At 46.9% G+C, this 17,635-nt stretch overlaps 1 protein-coding gene across 6 annotated transcripts in view; it reads left to right on the top strand.

Moving 5' to 3' along the window:
• The first annotated feature begins 622 nt into the window (after positions 1-622).
• ZNF541 (zinc finger protein 541) overlaps positions 623-17,635 on the top strand; it is a 42,543-nt gene continuing 25,530 nt past the window's right edge. The window contains exons 1-4 of one of the 6 annotated variants that reach the window (XM_032326240.1): positions 623-702; positions 967-2,049; positions 12,725-13,122; positions 16,642-16,885. In XM_032326240.1, coding sequence (XP_032182131.1) covers positions 12,822-13,122; positions 16,642-16,885 — 545 coding nt within the window. In that variant the 5' untranslated portion in view covers positions 623-702; positions 967-2,049; positions 12,725-12,821. Of the gene's footprint in view, positions 703-752; positions 840-869; positions 2,050-12,724; positions 13,123-16,641; positions 16,886-17,635 lie in introns of those variants that run through there. The other 5 variants (XM_032326243.1, XM_032326242.1, XM_032326239.1 and 2 more) reach the window with 5 other exon arrangements.

Genomic DNA, 17,635 nt, shown 5'->3' with positions numbered 1-17,635 from the left:
AGGTTCAAACTCCTGGACCCGTCAGCGCCCTCTGGACACTGCTCACCCCGTTCCCACCCCTCCCTCAACACGGCCCAGCACCGTGCCGGACCCACAGACGGCTGGGAGCCGGCACGTCGAAGCGCGGCAGCCCCGAATCGTCCCAGCCCACTGAAGGGCCGGTCTCCGTGGCTCCCACTCGCGCAGTGGCTGCCTCGGGAACACAAGGGGCTGCCTCGCTGGGCTCCACTACCCGGCCAGGGTGGCCCCCGCCTCGGAGCTCCCACCGCCGGCCACCGCCTCTCGGAGCAGCCGCAGGGAGTCCGAGTGCCCTGCCACTGCGTTCTAAAGTCGCCCTCCAGGAACAATGGCCGGGGCTGCCGGCCTCCCGACCTCCCGGCCTCCGTGTGGGTGCGGGTGTTGGGGGGCCGGCCCCTCCCCCCGCCGCCCCTTCCCGGGCTCCGCCTTGACACTCTCCCGCCCTCAACGGCCCTCCTCGCAAAATGGCGACCAACCGCCTCCTTTCCCGCCCGCCGCTGGTCACCTGACCGCACCAAAGCCCCGCCCCTCGCGTGGCCCCGCCCCTCAGCGGAGGCCCAATAGCTGCGGAGACTTCGCCACCGGGCGGCACGCGCCGGGAGCCCGGGCGGCGCGAGGGGCGCGCGAGGCCGCCCTGGGCGTCGTGAGGCGACCCGCAGCCACGCACGCGCGCCCGCGCCGCGGGTGAGCCGGCCGCTCCGGGGGGCCGGCCGGGGTGCGCGTGCGCGCCCGGCCGGCGGGCAGCGCGAGGGAGGCAGGGGGCCGCTGGGAGGCCCGCCAGGCGCGAGGCTCGAGGCCGGCGCGCGAGCCCCCGGGGGCGGGTAAAACCCGGTTGCTGCTGCCCTTGCCCCTTCCCTTTCCTCCCTACCCCCCCCTTCCCGCCCCTCCTCACTTTTCAACCCCTCCCCCCCTCTTAAAATCTAATTCGTTTATATATTTGTTTTTTAGGGGGTCCATCTCCTTTTCGAGGAGCGCAGCAGGCGCCGCGGGCACCCCTCACCCCGCGTCACGCACGCACCTTCTGCACCCCAACAGCTCCGGGCCCCGCTGCACCCCCGCAGCCACTTCCCCCTTGGAGAAGACTCTCCTCTGGGGTCCCTGGTCCGCTGCATGCCCTTTCTTTCCTCCCCCGCCCCGCAGGCCCCAACTGCCCCCTCACAGCTCCCCAGCTCGCGCCTCGGGGCCCTACCGACCTCCGCACTTTTCTGCACCGAGGCCTTGCATTCACCCTAGCTTCCAGGCCTTCTGCTAAAAATCCCCTTTTTTCTGAATAGGAGACCGAGATTTGTTTATTTATAGGATCTTCCAGCAAAAACAAAAATCCCTCCTCTCTTATTTGATTATACCCCTCATCCTCCTTTTAGGAACTTCCTCTAGCCAAAAAAAAAAAAAAAAAAATACATATATATATATATATATATATATATATATATATGTATATGTATTTTTCATTTCCAGATTCTTCCTCCATTAAGGATCACTTTTCAACAAAAATTGTTTCTTCCCACCAAGAGTCCCCCTTTTTGTAGTCTCTTTCCACTGATAACAGACCAACTCGGTTCTTCCAATATCTCATGTGATATTTGTTTTTCCAACCCTTTTCAGCAAAAATCCTTTTTCATCACCAGTTCTACCCCAATTAGGCTTTTCCCGGCAAAACCCTCCAGGTCCCTTACCAAGGAAGGACAATAAGGAAAGGAAGAAAAAAATAGATTTCCCTTAACAACAAAGCCCCTGTACCATCTAGATTGCCCAGATTTAGTATTGCTTTCTTCCTTCTTCCAAATATTGCCCATCTTTCCCAATTTCACACCTGTGTGCTTGCTTCTTTGGGGACCCAAGTTCTGAATGCCTCTTCCTTTCCACCACCTGCTTTCAGGGCAAAAGAAGTTGGATGAGTGTCCTGAATTTACTACCCAGAATTCCAGGAGGAAATAGCCAGTGGTCTGCCGATTGCCTGAATCCCCTCTCTGAGGGGCTTAACCTGGGCCCTCCTGTTCCCTGGAGATTCACTTGTTTGCTCTTCTCCTGGTGAGTTTTCTTCTTTTGTCCTTGTCCAAAGATTGTCAGATGAATTCCTTTCTTTCTCAGAAGGGTTTCTAATCGATCCAAGAGTCTCTGTAGGGATGGTGAAACAATTACAAGTTGCTGCTTTGGGAAGTCAGATAAGGAAAAGGTTATTTGTAGTGCAAGCTGACTTCTCTGGAGGAATGTAGACATTTATTAAACTGATGTATGTTTCATTGTTGATTGCAAAAATGCTACCCCCCCAACCCCCTGCCATGGCTCAGGGTAGCAAGTTAGATACCTCCAGGGACAGGCAGGCAAAGGCCTGCAGTGTGGTAAGCCAGACTGTGTGCCCCATCTAAGTGATACCTACCAGTCAGTGCAAATGCCAGGACACTGTTGCCAGAACTTAATTTCGTTTTTTGTTGTGGTGGTGGTTTTTTGTTTTGAGACGAGACCAGAACATTTTCTTTATTTGAAGCCTTAAATGGTGATCATGAATTTCAAAGGCATTTAAAGACAGCGTGAAGCCCTTACAAAACATGCCACTGGCCATCACTATGGAATATTTGCTTTAGGGTTTCTTTCTGTGTTAGCCACATGTGCACATGCAGGACTTTTCCTTTTTAGAGCTGCAGTTCTCAAACTTTTTGGTCTTAGGAGCCCCTTATACTTAAAAATCATTGAAGACTCCAGAGAGGTTGTGCGTACAAACTATATATGCTGATATTTGGTGCATTGGAAGTTTAGTAAGTTTTTAAAATATTTATTCATTTAAAAATAACACTAATAAACTCATTGTATATTAACAAAGTTGATTATTTTAAAAAAATTTTTCAGAAGACTGTATTTCAGAACACAAAAAATTTGGTGAGAACAGTGACATTGTTTTATGCTTTTAGAATCATTTGGAATCTCATATCTGCTTCTGCATTCACCCTTTTGAGGTATTCCCTGTAGCTTCTGGAAAGTTTCACTGAGAATGAAAAAGGCAGATAATGTCTGAATATTATTATGAAAATAGCTGTGACCTTGAAGACTTGCTGGAAGGCTCTTGAGGACCCCAGGGCTCCCCACTCCCACCCACCTCCCTTTAAAAACTGCTGTTCTAGATGTTAATGCTTTTTTGCATTTTATGCTAGGATCAGCTTTTGGAATGAGAAGCTCTGAGGTCTCTTTTCCTCCCTTAGTTAATTCTCTGGTAAAAAATTTTCCTGGAAAGCATAGTCCTTGCCTTCTGATTCCTCCATGTCTTCTTTCTCTCTCCTGATAAATCTTCTTTTATTTTTTTTCTAAGGTTTTATTTATTTATTTGACAGACAGAGATCACAACTAGGCAGAGAGACAGGCAGAGAGAAAGAGGAGGAAGCAGGGTTCCTGCTGAGCAGAAGCCCTATAAGGGACTCGATCCTAGGGCTCTGGGATCATGACCTGAACTGAAGGCAGAGGCCTTAACCCACTGAGCCACCCAGGCGCCCCTAAATCTGCTCTTTTAATGAGCAATCAGAGGAGAAGAGTTAACCCTCTTGTTAGAATTATTTTGGTTCCATGGCCAAGGGGAGGGAGTGTCCTTTGGTTGGTCAGCTTAAGAAACTAGCTACAGAATGTAGGGCAGAAGTCCCAGGCTCGGGGACGGAATCCTCGTGTACAGAGTGGTTACCTGGCAGGGCTTTGACATCAGATTCCCCCGGGTAGTCAAAAACCTTGATTTTGAAAACAAAACAAAACAAAAAAACCCAAAACCTTGATTTTGGGCAAGTTACTTTACTTCTCTGGACTTAATTTTCCTCATCTGTAAAATAGGGTTAAAACGAGAGGATGTGCCCGAAAGGGGCGTTGTGGGGATTTGATGATCCACAAGTGATTGAAGGAGGGCCTGGCACATGGCAAAGCCAGGGAAGTGTCTGCTGCTATTGCTGGGGTTTGTGATGATGATGAAGATGACAGTGGCCAGGCAGGAAGAAATTGAGGACTGTGGCAATGTCTGTTAGGAGGAGGCAGTTGTCCCTCACTTCTCTCCTACAGAGAACTCTCAGGAAATGCAAAACCTAACAATTTTCAAGAGAAGCCAGACATTAATATATTTAGTTGAAATATCCCCATTAAGAAAAATGTCGGTGACAAACCCAATTGCAAAAAAGAAAGCACCACGTAGGCTGAACAGAACAGGCCTATAGTGGCAATAATGTTTGGGGTGGGAAAACAGGGAAAGAATTTGCACCCCCAGGGTAAAAGCTGCAAGTCGCTCTTATTTCCCAGCTTCGGGTATGATCACTTTCTTCGTGGTAACACTGATGCAGAGAGGGAAAGGAGAAAATGGTGCTTGGCGGGGGAAAGGAAGGAAAGAAGGAAGAAAAATAGGCAGAATAGCAGGTTGGAGCTTTTCAAAAAGGAGTGGGATTTTGTCACTCATTGGCAAAAGGAAAGCAGAAAGCTATCTTTGACCAGAGTTAGTTCCGTGCCAGGCAAGATGCTGTTGAAGGGTTTCATTTGGTAAAGCTACTCAGAGAGAGGTTAGTCCTAAGGAAATCAGGTCCTAAGGAAATCAGGGTCCTAAGGAAAGAGCTCTCCAGGGGCCTGGCAGGGCATAGAAATGAGTGAGGTGGGAGAGGGTGAGAGATTAGGTTTTGGTGGGGACCCTGGCAAACCGGACAGTGTCTGCTCAGTCCGAGCAGCTGCCCTTCTCAGCTCCAGCTGTGGCTTCATTGTAATAGCAAAGCTTCTCTTGAAAGTTGTTATTGCAATTGACAGAGCCTCAGGTTTTCGTTGTTGTTGTTTTAGCATTAAGACTTATTTATTTATGGTAAGCTCTATGCCCAACATGGGGCTTAAAACTCAGCCAGGAGATCAAGAGTCACGGTCCCCAAACTGAGCCACCCAGGCGTCCCCCTTCCAAGATTCTGAAATAGAAGTCGGAAAACATGCCTCCAGTAAGAAAACTGCAGAGCAGCACACGTCCAGTGTGGTAGCTGCCAGGCACTTGTAGCTGTGTACACTAGCATTTAATGACACTTCAATAAAATACATAATTTAGCTGCTCGGTTGCAGCTCCTGCATTTCTAGGCGCCCATCAGCGGCTTGTGGCTGGCGGCTGTCGTCACACAGCGCCAATGTAGACGGTTTCCATCAGCACACAGAATTCTTTAGGACAGCGAGGCTCAGTCCAAAAGAAGTCTACGGATTTTTCGACTTGATAACAAATAGAAAAATATTCAGATTAATTGTGGGTGAAATAAAATCCCTTCATACAGGCGGTGTTTAGATTGTTCCCTCCTTTCCATCCAAACGATGCCCCAGTAAATGTTCCTTACCAGAGTGTGTACCTGTTACTGCAGGCTAGAATGTATGGTAGACTAATTTCCCAAGAGGCTGTAGCTTTTCACAGGAGAATCCCTGTCTCCTTACGCTTCCTCCGGTCATAGAATGACAGGCCTTTTTAAAAAGAAAAACATTAAAATTGCTTCGTATCCCTAGTGTTGGCTTAAGTTGTTTTTTTAAACTATTAAACAAGGCATAAATGATGATAAAACAAGGCATATGTTCCTAAAGCTTACAGTTCTTGTGGCACCATAAAGCCAGAATCAATTTGCAAATTAAATGTAAAACAAAGCAACCAAACCAATGTAATTTAAATTACAAACATCAGTTTAGTGGGAGGGGTGCTATTTTGCTAAAACCGAACAGCTTTCTTGAAACAAACATCTTGTCGAAGGATGTACTGGGCCGCTGTGGGTTTAGCAGACCCTGTGATGTCTCAGGTCTCCTGTCCTTTTCCTCAGTTCAAACTGCCACAAGACCTCCATTTGTACCCTAATGTCTGTTAGCTTTTAGGTGACCCCAAAGACCTTGTTATGAGCTAAATCCACCTCTGTCCCCTTCTCATTAGCCTGTGGCAATTAAAATCATCCCTTTTGGCATTCATGCAATTATAAACATACCCCGGGTGTGGAAATCACATGGTAGTACTGGGTTATGAGGTAGTAGACCAATAATTCTCATAGACTGATTTTCTTCTCTTAGGTTGTTCTCTGAATGAAAACACTAAATTATAAAATTCTTGGAAAGAATTGGGAATGTCAGCAAGGTTCCAGGAGACCACAAACCCTGCCCCACAGGGATTAACAGGGAGCCCTGTATCTAGAAGGTGCTAAAACTTGTTGAATTGAATTTATCTGTTGACAGAACAAGAACAAGTTCAATATTGGCTGAGCAGGGGGTTGTTTTACAACCTGGAAAAGGATGTAAATATCAAAACATGGCCTTTGGACTTCGGGCATGCCTGCCCCAAGTGGTAATGAGACCAGTTTGTCCTGTGGACTATGGGAGTGTGCTGGAAAGCACATGACTTGGCCTGTGGGGAATTCTGCCCCATCCAGAACCTTTTGCGCTTTCTAGATTATTTGGTGTAATGCAGTGTAAATTTATTTATGATGAATTAGTATTGTGTAGTGGGTAAGAACACAAGCTATAAAGTCAGAATCTGGGTTTAAGGTCCAGCTCAACACCTCGTTAGACATGTGACTTTGGACAAATTACTCAGCATCTCAGAGTCCATCATGTCCTTTCCTTCTTTGTAAAATGGAAGTGATACAGCTCCAACCTCCAGGTTGTAGAGAGAAGAGAGTGAACTTGTGCATGGAAATCTCTGAGAAGGAGGAAAAATGCTTCATATTTTATTTTATTAAACATGGTTTCATGTTTATTTTAAACAACATTTTCTATTTTCTTTTATTAGCTCGTTTTTATTATTGGAATCTGAAAAGAAGAGATGGCTTCTTTCCTCTTTGTAGTGCTGAAGAAATTTGTTTTGCCTCAAAATATAAGTTTCTATGGCCCACACTCCCTTCTCTGCAATTTGGAAACCAGAAAAATTCTGACAATGCCACAGGGTCGCAGACCTACTGGGTGGGCAAACCTGAACTCACAGGTTACCTTTTATAGTATTTAAACTCTGTTCACTCAGAGTCATCACAGGTGTTGATGCAGAAATAGTGATTTGGTTACCAGGTGCTACCCCAGATCAACTGAAGTTTACTTAACATACAGTGTTTTTCATTGATTTACCCATATTCTGAATTCTAGAACTCACTTGGGTCGCAGAGTTGTACTCTTGTGGGCCTGTGTTCCCCTTTTGAGCTCCCCAATAGGCTCCACACCCAGATTGCAGGTAGCTGCATGAAATGCAGGTGTTCTGGGCATAGCTGTTCGACTACGTTTCAACCTGGAAAGTTTAAAAACAGTAGAAAACAATAGCCTAGGAGTCTGGACCCGAACTCCAGTTACTCTAGGATCTACCAGATTTGTTACCAGTGAGTCATCAAGGATTTCCTAAATGTTTAGGCGAGGATGGAATTATTCATAATAGCCCAAAATGGAAACAGCCCAAATACGCATCAACAGATGAATGGATGAAGAAAATGTGCTATATGCAGACGATGGAAAATTGTCTGTCCGCAAAGTCATGAAGTAATAGTGCACGCTGCAGAGTGATTTACTTTGAGAATGCTATTCTTCCTGAAAGCAGCCAGACGTAAAAGGCCAATACTGTTTGATTCCATCGTTTGTGTGAAACAGTTGGCCCTCTCATTGAGCCATACTTTGTTTGCCCACCTTGTAATTATTTTTGTTGAGAAAGTGGACATTTTTAATATTGTAATGTGGTGACTCTTGGAATCAGATTCTCCTTCCCCCTACCCCAAGTTTTGTTGCTGGCCACTCCTTATGAGTTATAATGTTTGGCTAGTGACTTTTGTAGACGCTCGCTGTAGACTGTATTCTTTGTCGTGCACGGTCAGCAAAGTCTCTGTTCTGTTAGTCTGCAGTCAGCTACGATTTGTCATAGATTTCCTTAAGTGCCTGGAGTCAAAATACATCTGGTCGTTGCAGTGGGGCTGTATGTTGAGAGTTGGGACACAACTTCTGTGCTCAGCAGGAGTTCACAGACCCAAAGTCAGCCAGAAGTAAGAGCTTAGAGCCTTCACAAGTGTTTTCTGAGCATGTGCCTGCCCTGGACACATGGCCTTCTTGATTCCTTGAAACATGTGGATGGTTTTTTGTTGTTGTTTGTTTTTCTGGTTTTTTAAAAGATTTTATTTATTTATTTGACAGACAGAGATCACAAGTAGGTGGAGAGGCAGGCAGAAAGAGAGGAGGAAGCAGGCTTCCTGCTGAGCAGAGAGCCCGATGTGGGGCTCGATCCCAGGACCCTGAGATCATGACCTGAGCCGAAGGCAGAGGCTTTAACCCAGTGAGCCACCCAGGCACCCCAATGTGGATGGTTTTTATTTATTTATTTTTTTTTTTAAAGATTATTTATTTATTTATTTGACAGAGAGAGATCACAAGTAGGCAGAGAAGCAGGCAGAGAGAGAGAGAGAGGAGGAAGCAGGCTCCCCACTGAGCAGAGAGCCCGATGCGGGACTCGATCCCAGGACCCTGAGATCATGACCTGAGCCGAAGGCAGCGGCTTAACCCACTGAGCCACCCAGGCGCCCAGGATGGTTTTTATTTTTAAAGTTTATTTTATTCTTAGTTAACTAGAGTCCGTAGTTTACATGAGGATTCACTCTTTGTGTTGTGCAGTTCTGTGGGTTTTGGCTAATGTATAATGTCTTGTACCTACTGTTACATGAATCACACAGAGTAATTTCACTTCCCTCAAAGTCCCGTCTTGCTTTACCTATTCATCCCTCCACCCTCCTCTCAAACCCTGGCAACCACCAGCCTCTGAGTGTCTCTATAGTTTTGTCTTTTTCAAAATGCCATATGGTTGGAATCATATAATATGTAGTCTTTTCAGATCAGCTTTTTTCACTTAGCAACATGCATTTAAGTTTCCTCCATGTGTTTTTGTGGCTCGACAGTTCCTTGGCTTTTTTTTTTTTTAAGATTTTATTTATTGAGAGAGAGAGTGTGAGCAAGCACAAGCTGCGGGGAGGGGGAGAAGGGCAGAGGGAGAAGGAGAAGTAGGCTCCCCACCAAGCAGAGAGCCCAGTACAGGGCTCAATCCCAGAACCTGAGCTGAAGACAGATGCTTAACTGACTGAGCCACCCAGGTGCCCCTAGCTCCTTGGTTTTTATTGCCAAATAACATTCCATTGTACACAGGTGCCAGAGTTTGGTTATCCGTTCTCCTATTGGGAGATATCTTGGTTGCTTCTAGTTGTTTGCAGTTACAGATAAAGCTCCTATAAACATTTGAGTGCAGGTTTTGTGTTGACATAAGTTTCCAGCTCACAGGCAGTTACGGAGGAGTGTGATGACTGGATTGTACAGTGAAACCATGCTTAGTTTTTTTTTTTGTTTTTTGTTTTTTTTTTTTTTAAGAATTTTATTTATTTATTTGACAGAGAGAGATCACAAGTAGGCAGAGAGGCAGGCAGAGAGAGAGGAAGGGAAGCAGGCCCCCTGCTGAGCAGAGAGCCCGATGCGGGACTCGATCCCAGGACCCTGAGATCATGACCTGAGCCGAAGGCAGTGGCCCAACCCACTGAGCCACCCAGGCGCCCCCATGCTTAGTTTTATAAGAAACTGCCAGCATGGAAGCTTTTCAGAGCCCTGACTCTTCAAAGCCTCTCACTGTCCAGCTCTTCCTCCCTGACTTTCAGTGGCAAATTTGTTTTTGGCTCTGATTAATATCCTTTGCCCTGGGCTGCAGCATCTGCCGCATTGTTTTTATTTTTTATTTTCTGAGCATTTTTTGTTGAAGTATAATTAATATACACTTATATTAATTTTGGGTGTACAATGTGACCTTTAATATTTTCAACAAATGCCATCCTCATGGCTGTTCTCTCCTGAGAAATTCCAAGTTAGGTAAAATCAAGGCAAGACCTCCGTGTTAGATCTCCATCTGACAGGTCAAGACAGACAAGCTCAGGTGTGAGAACAAGATCTATGCTGCCTTCTGCACTAGGATCCCACACCAGAATGTGGCTTCTGCCTTCAAAACCACAGCTGGTGGGGGGTGGGGGAAGGGGGATGAGACAGGAATAAGTTAAAATGCCACAGGACCATGTTTCATTCATCTTTGTCTTGCTAAGGGTTGGTTTGTTTGCAGTAAACCATTGGCTATTTTCCAGAGTTCCAATAAATCTGACTTTTTTCATTGTTTCTGCGGTGGCATGGGTAGGAAGTTTTTAAGTTACTAACTTAATCTTTTTCCTTCTTACAGGGCTATGCAGATAGTCTCTTTCCTCTTGGGTCAGTTTGGTAATTTGTGTCTTTTTAGAATCTGTCCATTTTTCTCCAAGTTACCTTCTTTGTTGGCATGCAGTTGTTCATAGTAATCTTTTATAGTCTTTTCTGGTTTTGTTTCTGCTTTAATTGCAAATTTTAGTCATTTGAGTCTTTTTTCTCTTTTTGGGTGTGGGTTAAATTCTACTAGTTCAGATGTTACATAGTTTATTCCTTTTCTTTTGGTAGTTAAACTTGGATCTTTTTTTTTAGCATGGGTAAAGTACAAAGTTAAACCTTGTCTTTTCTTTCCCAAATGGTTCAAAACCTGTATTAGCCTTTGAGCCAAGGTCTATGTGCAACCTCTTATGCCTTGTCTGAAAACGTCTTTGTTGCACACTCTTAATACTAGTTTCCCTGCATGTTGAGTTCTGAGCTGGCTCTCACCCTGCCTTCATCTGCTGGCAGTGCTATTCCTGGTCTCCTAGACTTTGCTCTTTTGAGATGTTTGCCAGCAGGCTAGTCATCATCCCTTTGTAGACTGTCTGCCTCTTCTTTCTGGTCCTTTGTAGGGTTTTCTCTCTGTCTTTAGTGGTCAGCAGTTCTACTGTTGTGGGTTGAGGAGTGAATTCACTTTTACTTATCCTGCTTGTCTTTGCCCCACTTGGTATTAACCAATTATCTTCAGGAATTATGAGCTTAATTCTGGTGTCCCTGCAATTCTGGAAACTTCTCCGCCAATATCTCTTTAAGATGTCATTTCTCCTGGGGCGCCTGGCTGGCTCAGTCAGTGGAGCCTGCCACTCTTCATCCTGGAGATGTTCGTTGTGAGTTCAAGCCTCACACTGGGTATAAAGATCACTTAAATACAAAATCTTTAAAAAATATATGTCATGTGTTCTGTGTTCTCTCCTCTTTGTGGGAGGGACGCCTATCAGACACTGTTAGTCTTTTGCATTTGCTTCTCTGTTTGTACTCTCTCAGCTTCCAATTTGTGTTTTCCATTTCTTTCTCTCTCTCTGCTGGATCCTGGGGGTACTTCCTCAGATTGCTCTGTCGATTCATTATTTCTCTCTTCAGCCCTGTTTCTTCTGCTGCTTAGCCCTTCTAAGTGAGCTCTTGGTTTAAATGTCTTCATGAGTGTTTCACTTGTTTCTTTTTAAAAATGTTTGGTCTTGCCCTGTACTGACTTACTCTTTTCTCATGCTGGGTTTTATTGTCTCTCATTGCCCATTTTCTTCCTGACTCTTGGGGGTACACTCTGGCTTGTGTGCAGATTTTTCTTCTTTTATTTTATTTTTTTAAGATTTTATTTATTTATTTGAGAGGGAGAAGCACGCTGAGCAGAATACCTGACATGGGACTCGATCCCAGGACCCTGGGATCATGGCCTAAGCCAAAAGCAGATGCTTAACCAACTGAGCTACCCAGGTGCCCCATGTGCAGAGTTTTTCTTTTTGATTGTGTAGTTTTCCCATGCATGGCTGGGCTCTTCCAAGGTCCCAGATCTCTACTTCCTGCAAGCTCAGGACCCTGTTTCCTTTTCTCCTGTGTCAGTTATGGCCCTGGGTTCCAGCTCCCTGGATAATGCTCTTTAATAGTGATATAATATGAATCATATATATAAAGTTTTTTTTAGGATCCACATTGAAAAACTAAATAGAAGAAGATGAGATTCATCTTATAACATATCTCACCCGCTGTATCCAAGATATTATCATTTTAACATGTAGTAATATAAAAACATACTAAACTTATTTTTTTTTAAATACTAAGTCTTGGGGTACCTGGGTGGCTCAGAGGGTTGGGCCTCTGCCTTTGGCTCGGGTCATGGTCTCAGGGTCTTGGGATCTAGCCCTGCATCGGGCTCTCTGCTCAGCAGGGAGCCTGCTTCCCCTCTCTCTCTGCCTGCCTCTCTGCCTACTTGTGATCTCTGTCAAATGAATAAAATCTTTAAAAAAAAATACTAAGTCTTCCAAATCCAGTGTGTGGGTTAGACTCATGGCATGTCTCAGTTTGGGCCAGTCCCATGTCACGTACTTCACAACCCTGTATGACCAGTTGCCACCATATTGGACAAGAGGCTTAGTATCAGAGTCTGACTTTGCCCTCTGGCTAACTTGAGCCTACACCTCTGAGTTTCCTTTGCATTTTCTCCCTGTTGCTGGCACATGGGGTTTTGCCTCTCTCTTGAGCTTGGCTACGTATTAAAATTTTTCTTTTGTCATATTTCTCTGTGTTTATAGCTGGAGAAAGAGGTCAGTTCTGTCCACCATGTTGCCAGAAATCCTTCCATTTATTCCTTACAATAACCTTATGATGGAGTTTCTCTTATGCCCAGTTTACAGATGAGGAAACTGGGGCTCGTGGAGCTTAAGTGATAACTTGGTGCCCAAGTTCCCATGGCTGTTAAGTGGCAGAGAACAGACCCAAACACAGGTCTGTTTGAACTCCCAAGTCCATGCTCCATCTGCCATGCTACATTGCCATCTCATAATTTTGATTCCTCCTCATTCATTTTCAGGAATTAGACAGCACCAAGAGCTTTTACTCCCTGACTCCTTACACAGCCTTGCTTGTCTGGAGAGTAGCTCTTGGCCAAGACCTGGCAGTGGAGAGCCATGGACCAGTACAGCTTCGGGGATGAGGGTGCCCTCCCTCCAGAGATGCATCTCCCTTCATTTTCCGAGAGCCTCAATTGCAGCGACACCCTCAACCGGGATCTGGGTCCCAGCACACGAGACCTGCTCTATGCTGGCCTGAGTGGTTTGGACCTGGACCCCAGCCTCCCAACGCCCGACATGACCAGTGAGGTGCTGGAGGACAACTTAGACACCCTGTCCCTCTACTCAGGGAAGGACAGTGACTCTGTGAAGCTGCTGGAGGAGTTCGCAGACCCAGAATCTCAGGCTTCCTTACAAGGTGAGGCTGTCTACCTGGGTCCGAGGGCCTCGAGGGTTGTGCGAAAGCTCCTGTGGCCAGCTAGGGGTTGCTTCTGCGTGGATTGGATACGAAAATTTGTATCCTCCACAGGTGACTAGGAAACAGGGGACAGTCAGTTTCTTTTTTAACTTGGGAATTGTTTCCAACTTCCTAGTCAAGGAACTAAACATTGATCTGGAGGAATAATGTTGAGAAACTGGGCCATTCGTGGATGTCCTGATCTTGTGTGTTGTGTGGGCAGACATTTGAGTTCACAGGAGATTTTCCCACTGATTACATCTCAGAGGCCCTTTTCACGTTTACAGTGTGACGTGGGATCCCGTCTGTCACTTGGTTGGCTAAGCTTCCCCAGCCCCAGTGTCTCATCTGTGAAGTGGAGGGATGATAGTGTCCACTCTGCTTCCCTGCAGAGTATCAGCAGTCAGAAGCAAGAAAAGAAAGGACTGGAAAATCACTGCACAGACTGTAGAGCACGAGACAGATAGCAGTCATTTCCATCAGTGTCAGTAGAGCTCATCTCAGACTCAGACAAGTCTTTCTCTCCAACAGCAGAGGAGCACAAAGAGAACAGATGCAATAGTTAAATGGCTTGGTGCAATTTTTTAGGTTTTTTGGTTTGCTTTCAGTCTTCCCCAACAAGATAAATCCAATTTTCAAAAATTTTTAAAAAGATGTATTTGTTTCTTTGAGAGAGGGCATGCGTGGGGAGGGGCAGGGAGAGAGAGAATCTCAGGCGACTCCCCGTTGAGCACAAAGCCCACCTCGGAGGCTCGATCTCACAACCCTGAGTTCCAGACCCAAGCCCAGACCAGGAGTCGGGTGCTCAAGTGACTGAGCCACCCAGGTGCCCCAAATTCAGTTTCTGCTAACTCTTCCACTGGCTCGTTGGTCAGTTGCTCAGATGGGTTGACTGAGCTAGATAGAGCCCTTTGGTGGTTCCATTCACACCACATGCATGGAAGGCCATGTCTGTGGTGGCTCTGCTGAGTAGGGATTCAGTGAACATCTGCTCCAGTAGCAGCTCAGGGAAGGTCCTGAGGACTTGCCAAAGTGAGAAAGTCCCAAAGCCCCTCTCCACACAAGACACAGTAGACAAGGGCTCAGCCTTGTCCCCTTGTTGGAACAATGGCCAAGGTGGACTCCTGGAATCATGGGACAGGTGCAGTGTTGTAAGCACAGGGCCAGGCCTGGGGGTGCTGCAGGAATTAGGGTTCTCGACTCCGGCCACAGAAACCACCTAAAGAATGCTTGTAGTGTGAATATGTGAGCATTTTGCTGGGCAGAGAAGTGGCAGCCTTCGCCAGGTTTTCAGGGGGTTCCGCATCCCTCCCTGCAAAGTGTGTTACCAATCATTAACCTAGTTCAGCTTTTCCTGATGCATTTAAAGAGGAGTCCATTGCCCATCATTACGTTCTGTCTCCTTATACTTCTCCAGCTTACATTCAGGACGATATAAATGCATACACTTGGTTTGTCGTCTTAATCAGGAAAGTAACACACAGTTATTAAAGAAAACTTAGGAAACAGAGAAAAGTCCCATCAGGAAAACTCCCTAGCCAGACCCCCACATGTAGATTTTGGGAAACACAAGTGAAGGAGCTCAGAAAAAGCCTAGCTTTGCATGGGGGCATCAAGGGTGTGATGCGATTAGAGGTTTTTTCAAACCGACCATATTCGCTTTCTTACGTGAGGTATTCCCTTGTCATCACACACTGCTCCATCGTACTTGACCGCACTCCTGCTCATTAGACCACTTGTGTTTCTGTAAACAACTTTTCACATGCTGCGCTTCCTTTTGGATGAGTTCTCTGAGCCCACTCCTCCAAGTAGGTCTGCCCATCAGAGAACGTACGTCCACCGTTTTCCAATACTCTCCTAACACTGCCTTCTGTGAAGATACGGCCATTTCCCAGGCCAGTGACCCTACCAGATTGTCCGTGTCTTTGCCAACTTTTTGAAACGATGTTTTGTTTTCCGGGTTCGTAGTTGCTGTAACAAGCATTTTTACAGTAGCTTGGCAGAGCTGAGGACTTCTCTGACAGGAATCCTTTTCTTCCGCATTTAACCTGCTGGGATTAGTCAAACACTTGCCGCAGTAATTTCTTACTCAACGAGGAGGAGAGCAGGCATGTTGCGGGACAAACAGTCCGGACAGAGCTGGGGGACTGTCATCCAGGCTCCTTCCTGCCCTCTCTCTCAGGTTGCATCTGCTGTGCTCGCTCCTGCCCCCAACAGCTCTCAGGAGAAGTGGCGGTTTCTTTTTTTTTTTTTTTTAATTTATTTTCAGCACAACAGTATTCATTACTTTTTCACCACACCCAGTGCTCCATGCAATCCATGCCCTCTATAATACCCACCACCTGGTACCCCAACCTCCCACCCTCCCGTCTCTTCAAACCCCTCAGATTGTTTCTAAACTTGCCATCTCATGAGGCAGTCCGATCCATCATGAAGACCAGTCTAAAGAGCAGGGATTTCTCCCACGGTTGGTCTGTCCACCAGATGACTGTGGAAGTGCCCGTGAGTGTGCTGGGAGGGAATTCCAGGCACTGGAGACGGCAGGAGCCCACAGCGTCCTTGCATCCATCACACCTGTGTTTCTGGTGATTTGAAATCTGCTTCTGTTCAGTCGGGCACAACCAAACCTAATCTCTGTCCCTTGGAGCAGGACAGAAGCAGGCTCTTTCCTCCCCACATGCTGCCCCTTGAGATGCTCTCCCATCCCTCTCTCGCCTGAGCATTCCCTGTCCCTTCTTGGGTCCTGGTGAATGGTTTGTAAACATTTTACCCAAAGGGATACAGAAAACACAGAAATGTAGTCAGATACACGAGAAAAGGAAAACAGAAGTGTCCCAGAGTCCTCCCAGCCAATGCCATGCTTTCAGCTTGTTTTCTATTCAAATTGTTTTGTCTCCTTCTGTTCTGTAACGGGTCGCTCTTCTCTCACTGAGTAGCACAGTGTGAATATCCATTCATGTCGTCAGATATTTTCCCCCAGTTTTATCTTAAATGCTGTGTCCTAGACCACTGAGAGCGTCCTGCCTGCCCTTTCATCAAATGCTAGGAGGTTTCTAACAGGAAAGGCAGTGCTGCTGTTAACTGCTTTGCCCGCTACGTTTTCGTACAAATCCATGTTTGTTCCCTTAACATCCCAGAAGTGGAATTGGCTGCCAGGAAGGATCTGTGCTTTGCTGAGGTCTTGGACTCTATTTTTCTGGCTTGGCCTTCTGAGAGCACCACGGATGGTCTAGCCATAAATCCTGGTCACCTTGTCCCAGAAGTGCTTCAGATTCCGCCGCCACCATCCCTCCAAGTGCCATCCCGGGGGTCCCTTCTCCCCCTCCCCCTTCTCTCTGTGCGCAAAGCTGCTGGAGTTGGATGACACAGACGTGGTCCCTCTGCCCCAGCAGGCTGCAGCCCCAAGACTCACTGAGTGCCTTACCCATGCCCTCTGACTTCCCCACATGTCCATAACCTGTGCTCTCTCCCTCTGTTTAGACCTTGGGCTTGGTGCCCTCAAGGTACCTAAGGAGGCTGATGATGGAGGCAGGGCCACCTGTGGGAGCGCCAGGAAAGGCAAGCGGCAGCACGCTTCCCCCCAGAACCCGCTCCTGGACTGCAGCCTCTGTGGGAAGGTTTTCAGCAGCGCCAGCTCCCTGAGCAAGCACTACCTGACGCACAGCCAGGAGAGGAAGCATGTCTGCAAGATCTGTGGCAAGGCCTTCAAGCGCCAGGACCACCTGTATGTCGGAGTGTGGTCAGGGGGCTGGTGGGGAATGGGCGAGCTGCTCCTGGGTCCCCCTTACCCCAGACCAGGCCCCCCAGCCAGTCGTCCAGCTCCCTGGATGGCTGGGAGCTGTGCACGGACGCCCCTCTGTTCTTACACTGCCCGCTGTGGAACGTGGGGCCCACACAGCCTGGGACAGGTCCCTCCGCCCAGCCGGCATGTTCCCACCGGGATGGAAACCGCTGCCTTGATTGCAGGCAGGACCCTTGTGGGTTTCAAGACATATACGGGTTCGCTCCAAGGCAATTTTGTCATGCAGGGAATTGGGCGAACTATATAGAGAAATGCTCGGAGTCCCCAGCAGGTGTCCAAGGAGGACAGATCTGTGTCTCATGAGGCATGTGTGTGGGACTAATTCAGGGGCATGAGAGATTCCGAAATGCCTGTTTCTAGAATATGGCAATGGAGCATTGTTTTTTCTTACTCCTTTAAAAACAAACAAACAAACAAACAAACTCTTGATTTAAAAAAAAATAAAGCCTCTTGTAAGAGTTAGAAGCCAGAATTCCTTTGTTCTCAGTATCTTGGAAATGATGAGCCTTTCTTGCTAGCGAGACAGGACAGACTTTTTTCAAACCCAGAGACTTGACAGTGGGAGATGGCAAGCCCTTGCATTTTTAGGAGGCTCCTAAACTCCTTCTCTTCAGCTTCCCTCAGAAGGGTTTCGGGAGGAGGGCTTCTAGAGATAACCCTATGTGCCATGCG

This window comes from Mustela erminea, chromosome 19 (genome assembly GCF_009829155.1).
Source record: "Mustela erminea isolate mMusErm1 chromosome 19, mMusErm1.Pri, whole genome shotgun sequence".
NCBI classification, from domain to species: domain Eukaryota; kingdom Metazoa; phylum Chordata; class Mammalia; order Carnivora; family Mustelidae; genus Mustela; species Mustela erminea.
Note: the sequence above shows the minus strand (reverse complement) of the source record. Positions and strands in the feature narration are given on the sequence as shown.